This window comes from Agelaius phoeniceus (assembly GCF_051311805.1).
Source record: "Agelaius phoeniceus isolate bAgePho1 chromosome W unlocalized genomic scaffold, bAgePho1.hap1 SUPER_W_unloc_2, whole genome shotgun sequence".
Taxonomy (NCBI): domain Eukaryota; kingdom Metazoa; phylum Chordata; class Aves; order Passeriformes; family Icteridae; genus Agelaius; species Agelaius phoeniceus.
This window is the reverse complement of record NW_027509867.1, coordinates 4,730,755-4,750,213: the sequence shown is the minus strand read 5'-3', so window position 1 is coordinate 4,750,213 and position 19,459 is coordinate 4,730,755. Positions and strand designations below refer to the sequence as shown.

At 53.9% G+C, this 19,459-nt stretch overlaps 2 protein-coding genes across 2 annotated transcripts in view; one reads left to right on the top strand and one right to left on the bottom strand.

Moving 5' to 3' along the window:
- The window catches only part of LOC143692674 (uncharacterized), a 127,079-nt gene extending 108,339 nt beyond the window's left edge, over positions 1–18,740 (top strand). Inside the window, exon 3 of the mRNA XM_077172921.1 lies at positions 18,490–18,740. Coding sequence (XP_077029036.1) covers positions 18,490–18,740 — 251 coding nt within the window. The remainder of the gene's footprint in view (positions 1–18,489) is intronic.
- LOC143692727 (olfactory receptor 14J1-like) lies at positions 6,646–7,578 on the bottom strand. The gene has a single exon (XM_077172970.1). The coding sequence runs from the start codon at positions 7,576–7,578 to the stop codon at positions 6,646–6,648; it is 933 nt and encodes a 310-aa protein (XP_077029085.1).
- Positions 18,741–19,459: the final 719 nt, after the last annotated feature.

Below are 19,459 nucleotides of genomic sequence, written 5' to 3'. Positions count from 1 at the left end.
CAAACAATTCTAATTCCTTTTAATTGTCTCGTTGAGAGTGTTTTTTAGTGGATGGGGGTCAGGGCTTGTGTGTCCTGCTTGGCCCAGCCCAGGCAGGGCTTTCCCAGCCACATTCCACACTCCATTGCCCAGCTGGAGCCGCTGGTGCCTCTGAGTTGTGCTGCCCCAGCCCCAGGGACGCTCTCCTTGTCTGCCCATTCCCCCACGGTCTCTGGGCAGGGATGGCCTCACTGGGGGCTGCTGACATCCTCAGCAACTTGGAGGCTGCTGCTGAATTTCACTGCTCCAGAGGCTTGTTCAGCCTTCAGCTCTTCAGTGCAGGAATTCAGTGTCCCAGGGCTCATTAACATTCAGAACACCTGAACAAGCCAAGCCTCTGGGAATCATTTGATTTTAATTTTCAAATAATTTGTGGTTACTTAGACAGATTGCAGTAGTGTATTCAAACTGAATATGTTCTATTTAAAAAGAAAGTGAGCAAAGATTTTTTAGGTCCTGTTTCGGGTTTTTTTTTCTGATCATAAATTTGATATGTGTAGTCTCCAATTGACGCTGAATCCAAGTACCTCCTCATGCAGTTTGAATGGATATGAAAATCAAGACCCTTCATGGCTGGCAATCAATCAGACTCTGTCCCTACGCCCACCCCACCATTTCCCCCATCCATGCCCTGGCACTCAGAGCAGCCTTGTGCAAATCTCAGCTCCCTCCAGCCCAGGCTTCACCTGCAGCTTTCAGCTCCTTGGCTCCAACTCCCACCTGCTTTCCTTGCAGAAGGAGCTGCCCGAGACACAGAGGGATGTTCATTTCTTGTCAGCCAGCAAAGGCAAGGGAAGGCACAGGTCCATCCAATGCAAAAGTCATTCTTCTCCGTTGCTCTGCCCTGCCTCTGATCCCCACAGCCTGTCCTGTTTCCTTCATCCCTGCATTGCCAGGGACTCTCTGGGACAAGGGAGCTCTGCTCTGGCTATGGAGGGAGGTGCAAGTGCTACCACTGGAGCAGGAACCACAACTCATCAGGTTTGTGTCCTTTGGGGGTCAGGAACTGCTGAGACTCAGAGGCACAGAAAGTTTCTCTTCATGGCCAACAGACCATGGTTGAACAGGACACAATTTAATAACAATCTCGCTCTTCCCTGAGCTAAGTGCAACGTCCCAGCAGCATCTGATGAGTCCACCATCCACAAGGGATTTCCATACTAAAAGTCATTTTTGACAAACATGACTCTGTTATAGATATAAACACAATTAGGTCCTTGTATCAGGATGCTCATCCTGGAGTGGGTGCAAAACAGCTCCAACAATTCCTGATTTGCAAAGCTGTCAGTGGTGGATGGAGAAGGGAGGTCAGGCTGCTCTTGGTGTTGAGGAAATGCTGAAACCAGCCTGACTCATTTCATCTCCTCCTGTCCTGGCTGATCTCCCCTCTTTCCCCTTCCACCCATTGGCTTTTGTCTCCCACCAGGCCCCCAGGGAAGAGCCTGGCTCTGTGTTCTCCATCCCCTCCTCGCTGGCACTGCCAGGCTGGGATGAGGCGCCCCTCAGCCTTCCCTGCTCTGGGCTGGACAAGCCCAGCTCCCTCAGCCTCTGCTCACAGCCCAGGGGCTCCAGCCCCACCTTGGAGGCCCTTCCCAGACCCTGCTCCAGCTGCCAGACATCTTTCCTGCCCTGAGCAACCCAAACCTAGGCCACAGAGACCTGGATAATCCCCGTCCTTGATGTCCTGGTCACACAGCCCTGGCCCCTTGTCCCCATGTCAAGCTCTGGGGTGGATCCTGTGGAACATCCTTTGGTGGAGGCTGTGGCTCCAGGTGGGCCGGGGGGATCCTGGGGGACAGGGACCCCGCTGGGCATGGAGAGCATTGGACTCGTTTGGAGAAACTGTGAGGGGGAGCTGGGGCCGAGTGACCAACCCAGTGACCTGACACAGCCCTGCTGGGATGTCACACAGCCCCTCTGGGATGTCACACAGCCCCTCTGGGATGTCACAGCCTGCTCTGGGATGTCACAGCCATTCTCTAATGTCACACAGCTGGTCTCTGATGTCACAGCCAACTCTGTGATGTCATAGTCTGCTCTGTGATGTCAGACATCTGCTCTGTGATGTCAGACATCTGCTCTGTGATGTCACAGAGGCAGCCTATGATGTCATAGCTTCTCAATGATGTCACATGACCCACTCTTTGATGTCATAGCCCACTCTGTCACCTCATGTTACCAGATGATCAATTGCCTACACCAGGTGAGCTGACACCTGGAGCTTGTTCTCCATATCCCCAGGCCTATGGAAACCACACAATGCCCATTGTGTGAGAAGGGGAACTGGAAGTTCAGCAGCCTCAGGGTCCTGCCAGCTCAGCCAGGCCCACTGGAACATTGGGGTCCACGACCACCAGGGACCACCAGAGAGACCCCCAGGGGTCTGGAAGAACACATGGGTAAAGGGGAGGGGATATATATCAATGATTTGGGGGAAATGATTATCATATGTGTGTTTAGTCCAAGACAATCAATGAATGTGTGTGCAAAATACAGAAAATAAACAGAAACTTTCCTGTACTCAGCCTACAAGGCTTTGGGTGGAGCTCTCCCCCATGCATCCAGCTGAGTAAAGAATGCTGCTTCTTAATGCTACACTGGGGTTAAAAAGAGTTTTCTGTTTTACTGAGTTTTTGGTGACACTCCCACTGCCAAGGAAAGCTCTGTCTGCTGCTTCTCACAAACAGAGAAGGGCTGGGGGCAGATGTGGGGCTCAGAGGCTGCCTGGGGCACAGTGACCATGAAATAATCAAGTTTTCAATGTTCGGTGAAAGGAGGAGGGGCAGCAACAAAACTACACTGGAATTAGGAAGGGCAGACTTTGGCCTGTTTAGGATGCAGATCTGGGAAGTACCAAATCAGGTACTGATTTTTTAAGGGAAACAGCCCTTAAAAACAAAGAGGGCTGGGAAGGATGGACAAATTTCAAGAAAGGAATCTTAAGGGGGAAGGAGCAGCCTGTCCCAGTGTGGCAAAAGATGAGCTGGTGAGGAAAAGGACTGTCCTGGCTCCACATGGAGCTTTTTGTGGGAAAAGGGGAAAATGGACTGACAACTAAGGAAGTGTTTAAGGATGTTGTTAGGTTATGCAGAAAGAAAATTTGAGAGCTGAAAACTCAAGCAGAACTTAACCTATCAGCTTCTGTAAAAAAATAAAAATGTTTTTATAAAAAAAAATATAGCAAAAGGAGGGAGAAGGAGAACCTCTACTCTTTATTGGATAAAGTGGGGAATACAATAACTAAAGATAAGGAAAAGGCTGAGCTACTTAAAACCTTGTTTGTCTCAATTTTCAATATTAGGACAGGCTGTCCTCAGGACAAGTGTTCTCCTGAGCTGGTGGATGGGCACAGGGAGCAGAACAGCCCCCTGGAATCCAGGAAGAAGCAGTTGCTGACCTGCTGAGCCACTCAGATGCTCACAGGTCTATGGGATCAGATGGGATCCATCCCAGGGGGATGAGGGAGCTGTGGATGAGCTCCCCAAGCTGCTCTCCATCATTTACCATCAGTCCTGGCTCAGCAGGGAGGGCCCAGAGCACTGGAGGTGCCAGTGTGAGCCCATCCCCAGGAAGGGCTGGAAGGAGGAGCTGGGGAACTCCAGGCCTGTCAGCCTGACCTGGGTGCCCGGCAAGGTTATGGAACAGATCACCTTGAGTGCCATCACAGGGCACCCACAGGATGGCCCAGGGATCAGAGCCAGCCAGCGTGGATTTAGGGGTGGCAGGTCCTGCCTGACCAACCTGGTCTCCTTTTATGCCCAGGTGACCCACCTGTGGATGTGGGAAAGGCTGTGGATGTTGTGTGCCTGGACTCCAGCAGAGCCTTTGACTCTGTCTCTGACAGCATTCCCTGGAAAAGCTGCAGCCCACGGCTTGGGCAGGTTCCCTCCTGGCTGGGAGATTTAAGAGCTGGCTGCAGGCTGGGCCCAGAGAGTGGTGGGGATGGTGCTGCACCCAGCTGGTGTCCAGGCACTGGTGCTGTCCCCAGGGATCTGTGCTGGGCCCAGTCCTGTTTAATATCTTCACTGATGGTCTGGGTGAGGGGATCGAGTCCAGCATTCACAAATTGCAGATGGCACCAAGCTGGGTGTGAGTGTGGATCTGCTGGAGGGCAGGACAAGAAGACCCAGCCTTAAGCTGCACCAGGGGAGGCTGAGGCTGGACAATAGGAAGGAGTTCTTCACAGAAAGGGTGAGTGGGAACTGGAATGGGCTGGCCAGGGGGGAGGTGGCAGAGTCACTGTCCCTCTCCAGTGGCACTCAGTGGCATGGTCTGGGTGACAAGGCAGTATCAGGGCATTGGTTGGACTTGATGATCCCAAAGGTCTTTTCCAGCCTATTTGATTCTGTCATTCTCTGATGATTGGGACACTCTGGGGCCATTGTGACATTGCAGGGCCTTGTGGAACTAAGAGGACCATGGTGACACCGTGCAGCCCCACAGAACCAGGGGTCCACTGTGGTGCTGTGGGGCCAAATGGAATCAGGGAGTGCCCTGTGACACTCTGGGTCCTCGTGGAACCACAGAGGCCATTGTGACACTGCAGGGCCTCGTGTAACCAAGGGTTTCACCATCTTGACACTGCAAAACCAAGGGGACCATTGGGAGACTGCAGGGCCCAGTGGAACCAAGGGGCCGTTCTGACACTGCGGGGCCTCATGGAACCAAGGGGACATTGTGACACTGCAGGATCCTGTGAAACCAAGGGGCCACTGTGACACGATGGGGCCTCAAGGGATCTGGAATAATGCTGTGACACTGTGTGGCCTTGTGGAAACAAGGAGTCCATTGTGACACTGAGGGGACTTGTGGAACCCCAGAGACCATGGTGACAGTGTGGGACCTCATGTGACCATGGGGCCATTGTGACACCCTGGTGCCCCATGGAACCAAGGAGTCCATTGTCACAGTTTGAGGCCTCATGGAACCAAGGAGACCAGTGTGACAGTGCAGGGCCTGGTGTAACCAAGAGGGCATTGTGACACTGAGGGGCCCCTTGGAATCAAGGACATCTTTGCAGATGACACCATGCTGGATGTGAGTGTTGACCTGCTGGAGGGTAGGAGGGCTCTACACAGGGCCCTGGACAGGCTGGATCCAGGGGATGAATCCAACAAGGTGAGGTTTAACAAATCCTAGTGCCAGGCCCTGATATTTGGCCCCAGTGCTGCAGGCTGGGGACAGAGTGGCTGGAGAACAGCCAGGCAGAAAGGGACCTGCAGGGACTGATGGACAGCAGGCTGGACATGAGGCAGCAGTGTGCCCAGGTGGCCAAGAAGGCCAATGGCTCCTGGCCTGGATCAGGAACGGTGTGGCCAGCAGGAACAGGGCAGGGATTCTTCTACTCTGCTCGGGGGCACTGCTTGGGCAGCACCTCCAGTGCTGTGTCCAGTTCTGGGCCCCCTGGGGTGGGCAAGAGGAAGAAATTTGTAGCAGGAGGAGTAAAGAAAGCAAAGGTGAAGCCAAAGAAATTCTCAGGGCAGTTTGGGGGTGGCTGCCAGGCAGCCCTGGCTCTGAGCAACAGCGTCTGCAGTGGCACAGGAAACTCCCAGCTGATGGGAACAAACTTTCTGGCTGAGTGCAGAGGCCAGGACAAAGCTGAGTGGTTTCCCTGGTGTCCCCCAGCCCTGGCTGGCCCCAGGGGCTGATGGCATTTGTGCTCCCTCAGGTTCATGTCCCCACAGCAACAGCATGGGGGTGCTGGCCCTGCTGTGTGCAATGCAAACAGGGGCTGCTGAGGCAGTGCTGCCGTGTCTGTGCCTGCAAGGATGGGGCACCTGTGTGAGCTGGGGGAGAGGCCAGGGCTGCAGAGGGGGGATGTTGTTGGCAGCTGCATGAGGACACTCTGGGACGCTGCCCTGGGCTGTGCAGCGCACTGGGCATGGATCAGCCCCTGCTCTGCTGCTCCTTCCCGTCTGGCCCAGGGCCCTTGCAGAGCCCCAGCCATGCTGTTTGCCCCCAGCCTGCCCACGGCCAGCCTGGGGCTGCTCACGGGGGTTTCTGTGCTGAGCATTGGCCTGGCCGTGTTCTTGAGAGAGCCTGGGCAAGGAGCCTGGAGCCCCCAGGGCCTGGCCTGAGGCGTCAGCGCTGCCCCAGCAGTGCCCATGGCCTGTCCCTGCTGCAGCCCCGGCACTGCCACCCCCAGGGCTGTGCCCGGCCCCGAGAGCACTCAGGCCCTGCAGCAACACCAGGGCCACCAGGGCAGCGGGGCAGGGCCACGGCAGCAGCACTGGCAACACCAAGTGCTGCTGCTGCTGCTGCTGCTGGGCACAGCTGCTGGGCCAGCACTGATCTGCCCCAGCTCTGCACACAGACATTGCTGCTGCAGCTCCAGAGAAGGCAACAAAAGGGCATCTCTGCAGAAAACTCTGCTGGGAGGTCCTTTAGTTCATTTAAACCCATCAAGAGTGCAGCCCCTCATTGAAACAGTGTGGGGCCACAGGGAAAGTGGAGAGAAACAAAATGAGAAATGGCACAAACAATGCCATTTCTTTGTGGACAATATGAAAAAAGTAAAAGAAAGACAAAGGACCATGAAAATGAAACCAACAAGAAGTGTCAAAGATGACTTTTATTTAAAGTAATTTGCAGAAACTGGCCAGCAGTTTACTGTTTCCGAAAGCATCCAGTCATCAGTCTCTTCACAGCAGCCTTGAGCTCCTGGTTCCTCAGGCTGTAGATGAGGGAGTTCAGGGTTGGAGGCACCACCGAGTACAGAACTGACAGGGCCAGATCCAGGGATGGGGAGGACAGGGAAGGGGGCTTCAGATGAGCAAATGTGCCAGTGGTGAGGAACAGGGAGATGACAGCCAGGTGAGGAAGGCAGGTGGAAAAGGCTTTGTGCCGTCCCTGCTCAGAGGGGATCTTCAGCACAGCGCTGAAGATTTGCACACAGGAGAAAACAATGAACACAAAACAGCCAAATACCAAACAGCCACTAAAAGCAAGAAGCCCCAGTTCCCTGAGATAGGATTTGGAGCAGGAGAGCTTGAGGATCTGTGGGATTTCACAGAAGAACTGGCCCAGGGCATTGCCATGGCACAGGGGCAGGGAAAATGTATTGGCTGTGTGCAGCAGTGAATAGAGAAAGGCACTGGCCCAGGCAGCTGCTGCCATGTGGGCACAAGCTCTGCTGCCCAGGAGGGTCCCGTAGTGCAGGGGTTTGCAGATGGACACGTAGCGGTCGTAGCACATGATGGTCAGGAGGGAAAGCTCTGCTGAGATGAAGAACACAAAGAAAAAGAGCTGTGCAGCACATCCAGTGTAGGAGATGTTGCTGGTGTCCCAGAGGGAATTGTGCATGGCTTTGGGGACAGTGGTGCAGATGGAGCCCAGGTCAGCGAGGGCCAGGTTGAGCAGGAAGAAGAACATGGGCGTGTGCAGGTGGTGGCCGCAGGCTACGGCGCTGATGATGAGGCCGTTGCCCAGGAGGGCAGCCAGGGAGATGCCCAGCAAGAGGCAGAAGTGCAGGAGCTGCAGCTGCCGCGTGTCTGCCAATGCCAGCAGCAGGAAGTGCCTGATGGAGCTGCTGTTGGACATTTGCTGTGATGCCTTGGCATGGGGATCTGTAAGAAAAGTAATCATGGAATAGTTGGGTTTGGAGAGGACTTGAAATATCCCAGCACAGCCTGGGGGCACTTTCCCCCCACTGCCTGCCCAGGGCTCTGCTGCCTGGAGCTGTCCCTGCCAGCAGCTGCTTCCTTGTGCCCAGGGCTGGGCCCTGCCAGTGCTGCCAGAGCCCAGGCCAGCCCTGGGGGCTCAGCTCTGCCCTGCAGAGCCCTCCCAGCTCAGGCACTGCCCAGGGGCAGCTCTGGCTCTGCAGGCTCTGATGGCAATGTCAGAGCAACCCTGAGGAGGCTGAAAAAGCGACACTGAAGCTTTCGCTCAGGGGCCCTCTGTTGATCTCTGTAACTGCAAAGTTTATTCAGATCTAAGAGAATTTTTAAATTTATTTTTCCCAGCCTTAACTGAGATATGAATATCTATGGGCAGTTTCATATCCAGGCAACCCAGAGCAGTAGATTAAAAAAGCAGGATTTTCCCTTATATGCAAACCCTGCCTTGCTGTGCTCCCTCTATCATCTACTTGGAAATGTTCTGCAGTTAAATGCCATGCTCGGATCAGTCCTGAACAATGGAGCATCCTCCCCACACAAGGAGAACACTTCCAAGCCTCACCAGCTGTCTCCTGCCACCCAGATCTTGTCCCCCAGTGCTGGGAGCAGCTGCCAGGGCTGGCTGAGAGCTGTCCCTGGCAGGCAGCAGAGTCCCTGCCCCAGCACAGCACCCTGGGCTGCAGGACCCTGCTCTGCAGGACAGCCCTGGGCACCCCTGGCTGCTCTGCACAAGACACAAGCAGAGAATGCACTCACAGGCTCTGCAGGCATTGGCATGTTCCAGCTTGAGGAGATGGCTCCAGGAGCTGCAGCTGCACTGTCCTGCAGCCAGAGGTTCCTGTGCCAAGGGCTGGCAGTGATTGTGCCCCAGGCACTTCTCAGCCCCTTCCCAGCCCTGACTGATTGAAGCTCTCTGTGCCTCTGTGCTGTGCCCGGGCTGGCTGCAGGCAGTGCCCCAGCCCTGCTGGGCTGGCACAAGAGCTGCTCATCCAGAGAAATGTGCTTTTGAAGCTCTTCTTGGTGAGCAGGAGCTGCCTCTGTGCCAGGAGTCCAGCCCAGCTCAGCAGCACAGACACAGCACAAGGACTTTAATCAGCCTCTGGGGCTTTGTGCTCAGGGCCTGGACATCAGTCCCTGAGAGGGAGCTGAAGAAACCTCTGCAGAACTCCAAGGCAGAATCCAACTCCAAAGTTTCTTGGACTTTTAATGGGTCCCATTGAGGGACACGAGTGAGAAAGTGTCCCCAGGCCCCAGGCAGAGCAGAGAACTGCAGGCAGTGATGACAGGTGGGGACAAAGAGAAGCCAAGTCTTGGTGCCCTGGGCCACAGCAGGGTCTGTGCCAGTAAGGGCTGGGAGGAGACACCTTGTCCTGAGGCCCTGGAGCCTCCTGGCCCAGCCCCAGCCAGGCTGGGCACTGTCAGCCCCTTGTGCTGCCCTCAGCATCCCCCCCTAGCCCACATCCCAGTGGCCTCAAGGATCTGCTGCAAGGAGTCCCTGGGGAGCCTTGCTCAGCAATGGCCCTGGGGGCTCCTTCATGCTCCCTGCAGGGACTGCAGGTTTTTCAATGGACTTGGGGTTTGGCTTTTGCCTTGCAGTCTCTGAGAGGTTTGTGCAATCATGGCCTCCAATTATCTGCTGTAATTAGTCCCTGGAGATTCTCTGCTGGTTGCAGCATTGATTGGGACTCATTAATACTTCAGGGTACTTAAGTTTCTTAAGCTACTTCCTCTTTCCCTTTTGATACAGACTCTATGAGAAAGATTGTGCATTTACAGGTTCCAATTATCTGCTTAATGAGTCCCTGGAGAGCCGTTATCAGTAACAACATTCAGTGGGCTCATTAATGCTTCAAGGTACTTCAGTTATTTGAAGGTACTTGGTGTTGCCCTTTTGATACAGACTCTGTGAGAGATTTGTGCAATCATGGCCCCAATTATCTGCTTTAATGAGTCCCTTGAGAGCTCTGTACTGACACTCAGTGGTGCTCAGTAATGCTTTGAGCTTCTCAAAAATTTTAAGGTAGTTTGGAATTTCCTTTCCACTCTGAGTCTCTGAGATGTTTTTGGTCAATCCTGGCCTCCAATTCTCTCCTCCAAGGAGTCCATGTGGAGCCTGTGTTGGGGATGGACCTCAGTGGGACCCATTCATGCTTTGAGACACTTTTGGGTTTTCTTCTGACTTTGACTCCTGGAAAGGTTTGTGCAATCTCCTCTCAGGCCCTGAGGTTCAAGGGCTCAGCTCCAAATGCACCACAGGGCTCATCAGGATGCAGCAAATCCTGACAAACCATGGCTCTGCACTGATTTCCCTCTGCTCTAATGCAGTTTATCAAGGATGTATCTGGAGTGATTTTTGGTTAGCTAATTTGAGATTTCTCAGCCAATGCACCTATTAGTGCAGTAGGATTGGTGTTGGCTAATTACCATTGCATTCACTGGAATATATTTACTCATGTCCTGCAGTGAGATAGGATTAGGAGAAAGGCAAAGTAGGCTCAAAATTTTAAAAGGGTATATAGAAAAGTTTATTACCAGTAAATAGAAGAAAGAGTAATAAGAATCTGAACACTTCTCCTCTCCCTACAACCTTTTCTTTCTTACTGACAATGTAAGGAGACAAAACCTGAAAGTTTCAGTCAGTTTACACCATCTAGAACAGTCTTTCTTCAGTTCACTTAGGCAGAGGAGTCTCTCTCTCATGCTATGGAGACTTCTCCATAAGAAAAAAGTTCGCTCGTGGCTCTCAATTCCCATGAATAGCAGGTGCCCAGAAAATCTGCAATTGTGAAGTCCCTCCCATTTGTCACAGCTTTCCCCACAGCTGTGTTTATGGGCCATGTCAGCTTATGGGGTATGAGTTTAAAGATGAGCTGTTCAAGAGCAAAGATTCTTTTCACCTATTTCTGAAATCATCTTCATCTCTGAGAACAGAGATCTTCCTCTTCTCTCCCTGATAGCACAGGATCTCATTACTCTTCTCTCTTTCTCTGTTTAAACTTCTCATGGGATCACAGCTACTTCAACAATTCCCTACTTTAGCATGGAGGTTTTTGCAGAACAAGTCATCTCCCCATATTTTCAATTAGTTATAGGGAAAAAGAGAGTCTGTATCAATTACATCCTTCCCCATAGCTTTACGAGAGGATTTCAGCCTCAAGATCAAGTTATAGGGAATTAGTTATAGGGAAAAAGAGAGTCTGTATCAATTCCATCCTTCCCCATAGCTTTACAAGAGGATTTCAGCCCCAAGATCAAGGCATCTCCTCATACCTCCCATCTGGGGCTCAACTTCCTCTTCAGTGACCTCGGTGTCTTCATGTTGCTCCTCTCTGTGCCTGCACTTTGTCCTTTTCTCTCACTGGAGGGAGGATGGAAGCACTGAAAGAGTTCATATCTCACCCGGGGCCTGCAGATGGTTCCGTGCCCCCGGCCGGGCTCGGTGCTTGCGGCCGGAGCTGTTTTACGATGGAGGTTTCTGCAGCGGCTGCGCTGGGGCTGTGTCAGGATGGGCCGCGCTGGGGCAGGGCCAGGATCTCAGCAGCCAGGCCAGAGCACAGCAGCAGCACGGCCGGGGGCCGATGGCTTCTCCTGCCCCTGCCCGGGGCTTGCGGCTGAAGCCCAAGGGTGGCAGAATCTTGGCCGAGCCGGCCCGGCCCGGGGCTGCTCCTGGGGCCCGGCGGATCCTGGCTGGGCCCGGGCTGGCGGCGGGGCAGGGCTCAGAAGTGCCCAGATGTTCCCAACTGCAGCCATGGCCCGGCCCGGCCTCGGCCCCGCGGCCTCCCCTGCCCTGCCCGGCAGCCGATGGGGCCTGGCGGGGTCCCTGGGAAGGGGCCCGGCCCCACGGCAGGAGCCGCCCGGCCCGGCCTGGCTGAGACGGGGCCGGGTCAGCCTTGTTACCTCTGTGCCAGCCAGAAGGGAAAGAGACCCTCCCAGGCTTTCCCATCTTTAACATGTGTCTTCACAGAGGCGTGTACCGTTTCCTTAGTGGTTTAACAGATTGTCAATTCTCAAAGCTGATTACTGATTGGCTTTTTGGTCAGACATGGAGGAAACTGCTAGCAGCTTCTCTTAGAACATCACTTTCGTGATGCAAAACCACAACTGCACAGAGCACAGAGCTCCTTTGTCCATATATAGTGCTCATGTGCCCGAGGTTTCAAAATACCTTCCTGGGAGATCTCTGGGCCCTCTCCAAGGTGTTTTCAAATGAAAACATTCAGCTCAGAGTCTAAGAAAATCACCAGAGGACAGGGCCAGCCTGACCTGTCTGTCCTGGCTACTTTTGTCTGAGATCAGTCCTTGGATAAACAGAATTGAGAGGCCAAATTCTAATTTTGGCCATGGTCCCTGGACCTGAAAGCCGGTTCTTTTCCATAGGAAGGAAGGAACAGAGCCCCAGTGTTTCAGGGGCAGATGAGAAATGGCCACCAGAGGCCAAGGCCAGCCAGAGCAAGCAGGATTTTGTTCTGAGTGATATCCTTGCATATAGGAATTGCTTTAGGGAGAGTTTCAATTTTGGCAATGGGCATCTGAAAAGGGGGGCGGTTCTTTCCCATAGCAAGAAAAGCACGGAGCCCCAGTTTTCCAGGAGCTGATGAGAGGCGGCCCTTGACATTGCAACATCAGCCAGACCTGTCAGGGGACCCCTGGGAAGCCAAACCAGCCAGGTCTGTTCCATGTTCCCTCAGTTCCATGGGGCCCCACAGTGTCCCAATGGTCCCTTGCTTCCCTGAGGCCCTGAGGAGTCATAATGCCCCCTTGGTGACACCAGGCCCTGAAGGGTCCCAATGGTCTCCATGGTTCCATCAGGCCCCACGGAGCCATAATGGTCTCTGGGTTCCATGAAGCCCCACTGTGTCACCATGGCCCCTTGGTTCCATGGGCTCCAGTGGTGCCACAATGATTCCCTTGGTTCCATGAGGTCTCCACAGTGTCCCAGTGATCTCCATGGGGAGGGAAGAACCCAGCCCCAGTGTTGCAGGGGCAGTCACCAGAGGTCCAGGCCACCCAGGCTTGATGGTACTGGCAGATTTTGCCTGGGAGCAACCCTTGGATATCCAGAATTTTGGAGGTGGAATCCCAATTTCAGACATGGACACCTGGAGGATAAGGATGCTTGTTTTCCATTGGAAAGAAAGCACGGAACACTGATTCAACAGTGACATTTGGGGATCTATGGGGAGTATTGGGGATTGTTCCTGCACCTCATGACCCAACAGGAGCTTCTCTAATAAATGTTGCCTGAAGCTCCCACTGTGGTCATGACAGGAACCCCTGTGAGTGTCTGGGACATCCCGGCTCTTTGGCAGCCTGGGGACTCCTGGGATGTCACCATGGGATGGCTGTGACTGTCTCTGACCCCAGGGCTCTTTACCATCCCAGAAAGCCCTGGGAGGCATCCATGGAGCCCCTGTCTCTGTGTGTGACATTCCAGCTCTGGAACAGCCTGGAGACTCTTGGAAAGTCCCCATGGAACCCTTCTGAGGACCTGTGACAAATCTGATCCTTAGCAGGCAACCATCACCAGTCCACTGTTGCTATGGTCAGTTTCCATGGCAACCATCACCAGCCCCCTGCTGCTATGCTCAGTCCCTTGGCAGTTCCATGGAGACCCCATGCCAGGGGTGGTTGCCATGGACACCAGCTCAGGCCTGCAGCCAGAGCCCGTTGCCATGGCAACCATTGGCAGCCCCCATCCCCAGGCTGATGGGATCCCAGAAGCACAGAATTGGCTGAGCTGGGAGGGACCCATCAGGATCCTCCAGTCCAACTGCTGGCCCTGCACAGGACACCCCAACAATGCCAGCCTGGGCCTGGCAGCACTGGCCAAACGCTGCTGCAGCTCAGAGAGCCCTGGAGCTGGGACCCTGCCCTGGGGAGCCTGGCCAGGGCCCCAGCAGCCTCTGGCCAAAAACCTTTTCCTGACATCCAAGCTGAGCCTGCCCCAACTCAGCTGCAGCCGCTCCCTCCACTCCTGTCCCTGGGCACCAGAGGGAAGAGGTTCCCACAGCCCCAGCCGGGGACCCGCTCCCAAGGCTGCTGCCATGGCCACCAGGGCTGGCACCAGCTGGGATGCTCGCTTTCCACGGGCCGGGCTTCAGGAATGGGATTCCCCAATTTCCTGCTCCTGCTAAAATCACGCTGCCCTCGCTGCCCTCCCGCCTCCCATGGAAAGCACAAAAGGCAAAGATCCCGGGCTGGGATAAGAACAATTTATTGGGAACAGCAACGAGATAAGGAACAAACAGGAACAGAAACAATATTGATAACAGAAGGGATAAATAAAACTGTTTACAGGGAAAACTACAACACAACTCACAGGGTCTGCCTGGCTACAATATTTCTTGCCTGGAAAGGACACCCTTCTCCTCAGGGAGAGAGAGAGAGTCCCTTTCCTGTCCCTGGCAATGATCTGAGGTGGGACTGAATGTAATGACAGGGCCATGGCCAGACCCTCATGTTCTCCAATCCCACATCAGGTCATTGGCAAAGGGCAGGAAAAGGTACAGGTGTCTTCCCAGCATGGATCACAGGGAACATGGATCACCAGGGCTCTTTGCAATCTGGCTTCTCCCATGGGGGATGAAGCTGGAGTGGTGCATGAAGCTGTTCCTGCAATCGAGGCACTTGCAGGGCTTCATTTACGGGTGGCTCCGTTGGTGTCTTGTCAAATGAGAGCTTCTGGTGAAGCTCTTCCCACACTGGGGACACTCGTAGGGCCTCTGCCTCTCCCCAGTGTGGATGCGCTGGTGCCTGATGAGGGTGGAATTGTGCTTGAAGCTCTTCCCGCAGTCAGGGCAGTAGAAGGGCCTCTCATCCGCGTGAATCCGCTCATGCAGGAGGAGATTTGAGCTGGTCCGAAACCTCTTCCCACACGTGCGGCACTCGTAGGGTCTCTCCCCAGTGTGGATGAGCTGGTGCCTGATGAGGTGGTACTTGCGCTTGAAGCCCATCCCGCAATCAGGGCAGTTGAAGGGCCTTTCCTCTGTGTGAATCTGCCGGTGCCTGGCGAGATCAGGGCTGGTGTGAAACCTCTTCTGGCACTCAGGACACTCGTAGGGCCTCTCCCCAGTGTGGATGCACTGGTGGGTCAAAAGGGTGGAGCTGCAGCTGAAGCCCTTCCCACACTCCCCACACTCATAGGGCCATTCCCCAGTGTGGATCATCTGGTGGCTGATCAGGGTGCTGCTCTGCCTGAAGCTCTTCCCACACTCCAAGCACTTGTGGGGCTTTTTCCCATCATGAAGCTGCTCATGGGCCACCAGCTCGGAGCTCTGGCTGAAGCTCTGTCCACCTTCCTGGCTCAGGGTGTGTCTTTCCTCCTCAGAGCACCCTGGGCTGGGTTTGGAGCCCCTTCTCCTGTGGAATCTCTGGGACTTGTCCTCCACGTTGGAATTCTGCACTGTGGAGCCACTCGAATTGGCCTCTTCCATGAGGTTCTGCCACAGGGATTTGTCCTCCCTGGTCTCCATCCTCAGCTTCTTCCCTGGGGGAGGAAGGACAAGGAGAGGATGGGATTTGCCTCCATGCCAGAGGGAAGGGGAAGGAGATCCCCCCAGTGCATCCCCAGCAGGACGGGGTTGGCAGCAGGGTTGTCCTGCAGCCGGGGGCTGTGCTGGGCTGGGAGATGGAGCAGGAGAGAGGGGGAAAGGGGCACTGACTTCCTCCTCACCTGCCTGGGGCTCCTGGGGCACCGTCTTCTTCCTCGCAGCCTCCTCCTCCATCTGGCCAAGTTTAAGGGATGGAAAATCCTGTTTTGAGAAGAAAACAAGGGATAAGTACATTGAATTTTGTACTTGTTTGAAGGCAAACCTGGGGAGGGTCTAAACCAGAATTACAATTTAATAAGAAAATGAAGATCGAGGCAATGATGCAGAAACACTTCCTTAAACTGACAGAGTCTGGATATAACCTGACACCCTGCTGGTCAGGCTGGTGGCTGCAGTCCCATTAAATGGTGGCTGCAGTCCTGTTGGAGTGATGAACGTGATTCTGTCCAAGCAGTGATCCTGTAGAAGGGTCTGGTCTTCCTCTGGAGGTCCAGGGGTGGTTCTGGAGCTCTTGTCCTCTGGGAATCCAGTAGGCAAGCTGCTCCTGGTGTTGCAAGGCTCACCTTATATGCAGGTAGGAATGCTTGGACCCTCCCCCTGGGCGGAGCATCCCACAATGGGAGGATGGAATTCTATCAGTCCTGCAGTGACACTCAATGGCCCATTCACAGAAGATCTCTCCCCTGGAGGGCGTTATCAGGGCTGAGTCATGGAAGAGATCAAGAACACTGCCCCACCTGTTTATAGCAGCTGATGAAGATGGGGATTGAAAACATGCATTTGGTTCCATCTTACATTGCAGCCTGAAACAGTGGGGGAATCCCTGCTCAGGGGGTGAACACCACCCCCCTTACCCAAACTGGCTCAGGTGTAAAACCCCCACCCTGGGAAGGCCACACACACACAGGGGACAATGTCACACTTGCCCTGCTCCAGGGCAAATGGCATCTCTCTAATATTTTCTTAACCAGATTGCAAAATTATTTTGGCACAGTGAGTTCAGGGCACTGTTCTTTGACCCCAGTTGCCTTTGACTACAGCATGGTTCCTTCCTCTGAGGAGGTTGTGGGTCTCTCTGGAGGAACTCTTGGAAACTTGGATGCAGCTTCCTCTGAGCGACCTATGGGAGAACTGATGAGGAAAATGGCTGTTGTGGGACTGGAGTGTAAAGAAAATACTTTGTTGTCCCTCCTTGAAAAGTTTGTTAAAATCACTGGAGGAAATGGAGCAAATGATACCAGCAAGACTGACAAGGTTCATTCACCACATGGTGAGGAACACAAGGCTGCTAAAAGTCCCACAAGAAGCCCAGCTCAAGTAGCTAAATTCCCAAATAACTACTGAATTCCCAGGCTTGGGTTTTTTCCAAATGTGAGAATCATTATTCTCTTCATCCCTGTCACCTTTGTGACAGCTACACAGAGCTTCCACTTCCTTTTAATAATATCTGTATTGGGCCGAATTTGCACTTTTCTTTAATTGGAACTTGCCAGCAGCTGAGCTGGAGCTGTGCAGGAACCAAGGAAACTTGGAATTGCCCCAGAATTGCTTCTATTGTCAGCCGGTGCTGCGGCGGCCGTGGGGCAGAGGGGTGGGAAAGGGGGCTCCGGGGTGGCAGTGGAGGAAATGCCAGGGCCGGGGGCTGAGCACAGAGCTGAGCACGCAGAGATGGTTTTGTTCTTGCTGAGCTCGCACTGAACCAAGGCCTGTCCTGCCCCTCATTCGGCCACGCTGCGGAGGGGCTGAGGGTGTGGGGGAGCTTGGGAGGGGACACAGCCAGGACAGGAGATCCCAGCTGACCCCAGGGATACCCCAGACCATAGGACATCATGATCAGTGCATGAAGTGTGGGGAACAAGGAGGAAGGGGGCACATTTGCAGTGAGGGTTTTGTCTCCCCAGGTAACACTTAGGCAGGATGGGGCCCTGTTTCGCCAGTGGGCAGGGCCCACACCAAAGACACAGACACCAACTTAACTTAAGGAACAGTGTAATTTAGATAATGCAAATTTGCAAAAAATTACAAAAATATTAGGTAGGCAAAGCAAATAATCATTAGTCAATAATTCCAAAAGAGAAGATGTTGAAATGAGTATCACACAACTGTCCATTTCTGGCTGCAGGCTCTGGAGATTCTATCTCTGCCTTCAATCAGGGTTGCATTCCCTAAAGAATCCTGGTACCAAATCCTGCTTTCCAAGGCTGGAACAGTGTCTCAGGTTTAGCTGGGTGTGTATTCAATTACCCTCTGTTAAAGCTGGGGCAATTATCATCTGTTAATTGAGCAGTTTACTTTATCTCTTCCACATGAATCCTCCCTCCAGGGAGATATCTTCTGTTAATGGGCCATTGAGTGTCACCAATAAAAATTCCATCATCCCATTGTGAGAAGCTCTGCCCAGAGGGAGGAGCCAAGCATTCCTACCTGGATATAATCTGAGAATGTGAACAACAGAGTCAGCCTTCTCCCACAGGATTCCCAGAAGAGCAGCTTTCAGCTCCACTGGATCTCAGAGGAAGACCAGGCCAATCGGCACCACAACTGGACCTTCAGAGGAAAACTCCACCCTTCCACAGGATCACTGCTCCAACAGAACCACACCTGTCCCTGCAGGAGCACTGCAGCCACCATTTAACAGGAGTGCTACCAACACTCTGACCCACAGGGTGTCAGGTCGTATTCTTACTCCGTAAGTAGTTTTTAGTACTACTGCATTTGTATTTTTAATTTTCCTTCTGAAGAACTGTTATTCCTATTTCCATAGACTTTGCTTGACATTCCCTTGTTTTGAAAATTATAATTCCAAGGGAAGTGATTAATATTTTCCATTTCAAGGGAGTCTCCTGCCTTCCTTAGCAGACACCTGTCTTTTCAAACTGACACAATGCCCTGGGACAGCCAGGCAGGTGAGGAGGAAGTCAGTGCCCCTTTCCCCCTCTCTCCTGCTCCATCTCCCAGCCCAGCACAGCCCCCGGCTGCAGGACAACCCTGCTGCCAACCCCGTCCTGCTGGGGATGCACTGGGGGGATCTCCTTCCCCTTCCCTCTGGCACGGAGGCAAATCCCATCCTCTCCTTGTCCTTCCTCCCCCAGAGAAGGAGCTGAGGATGGAGACCAAGGAGGAAAAATCTCCATGGCAGAGCCTCATGGAAGAGGCCATTTTGAGTGACTCCAGGGCACAGGAATCCAATGGGGAGGAAAATCCCCAGAGATCCCACAGGAGGAGGGGCTCCAAACCCAGCCCAGGGTGCTCTGAGGAGGAAAGACCCACCCTGAGCCAGGAAGGTGGACAGAGCTTCAGCCAGAGCTCAGAGCTGGTGGCCCATGGGCAGCTTCACAATGGGGAGAAGCCCCACAAGTGCTTGGAGTGTGGGAAGAGCTTCAGGCAGAGCAGCACCCTGATCAGCCACCAGATGATCCACACCGGGGAATGGCCCTACGAGTGTGGGGAGTGTGGGAAGGGCTTCAGCTGCAGCTCTGCCCTCATCATCCACCAACGCCATCCACACTGGGGAGAGGCCCTACGAGTGTCCTGAGTGTCAGAAGAGGTTTCAGACCAGCTCCAGTCTCCTCCAGCACCAGCAGATTCACACTGATGAGAGGCCCTTCCACTGCCCTGACTGTGGGAAGGGGTTCAAGCGCAACTCCACCCTCATCACCCACCAGCACATCCACACTGGGGAGAGGGAGAGGCCCTACGAGTGTCCCCAGTGTCAGACGAGGTTTTACACCAACTCCGATCTCCTCCTGCATGAGCGGATTCACACGGATGAGAGGCCCTTCTGCTGCCCTGACTGTGGGATGGGCTTCAAGCGCAACTCCCACCTCATCAGGCACCAGCGGATCCACACCGGGGAGAAGCCCTACAAGTGTGGGAAATGTGGGATGAGCTTCCGCCAGAACTCTAACCTGATCTCCCACCAGAAGACCCACACCAGGGAACGACCCTATGAATGTGGGGAATGTGGGAAGAGCTTTAGGCAGAAGTCTCTGTTGATCTGCCACCAGAGGATCCACACTGGGGAAAGGCCATACAACTGTGGGGAATGTGGGATGACCTTTAGTAGGAAGAGCCAAATGATCATCCACCAAATGATCCACACTGGGGAGCGGCCCTACAAGTGCCCTGAGTGTGGGAAGAGGTTTCACACCAGCTCTCAGCTCCGCCAGCACCAGCGCATTCACACGGATGAGAGGCCCTTCCACTGCCCTGACTGCGGGAAGGGCTTCAAGCACAACTCCACCCTCGTCACCC

Bases quoted from the DNA above. Each gene is read 5' to 3' on its own strand.
- LOC143692727 (XM_077172970.1), bottom strand. From the start codon at position 7,578: ATGTCCAACAGCAGCTCCATCAGGCACTTCCTGCTGCTGGCATTGGCA.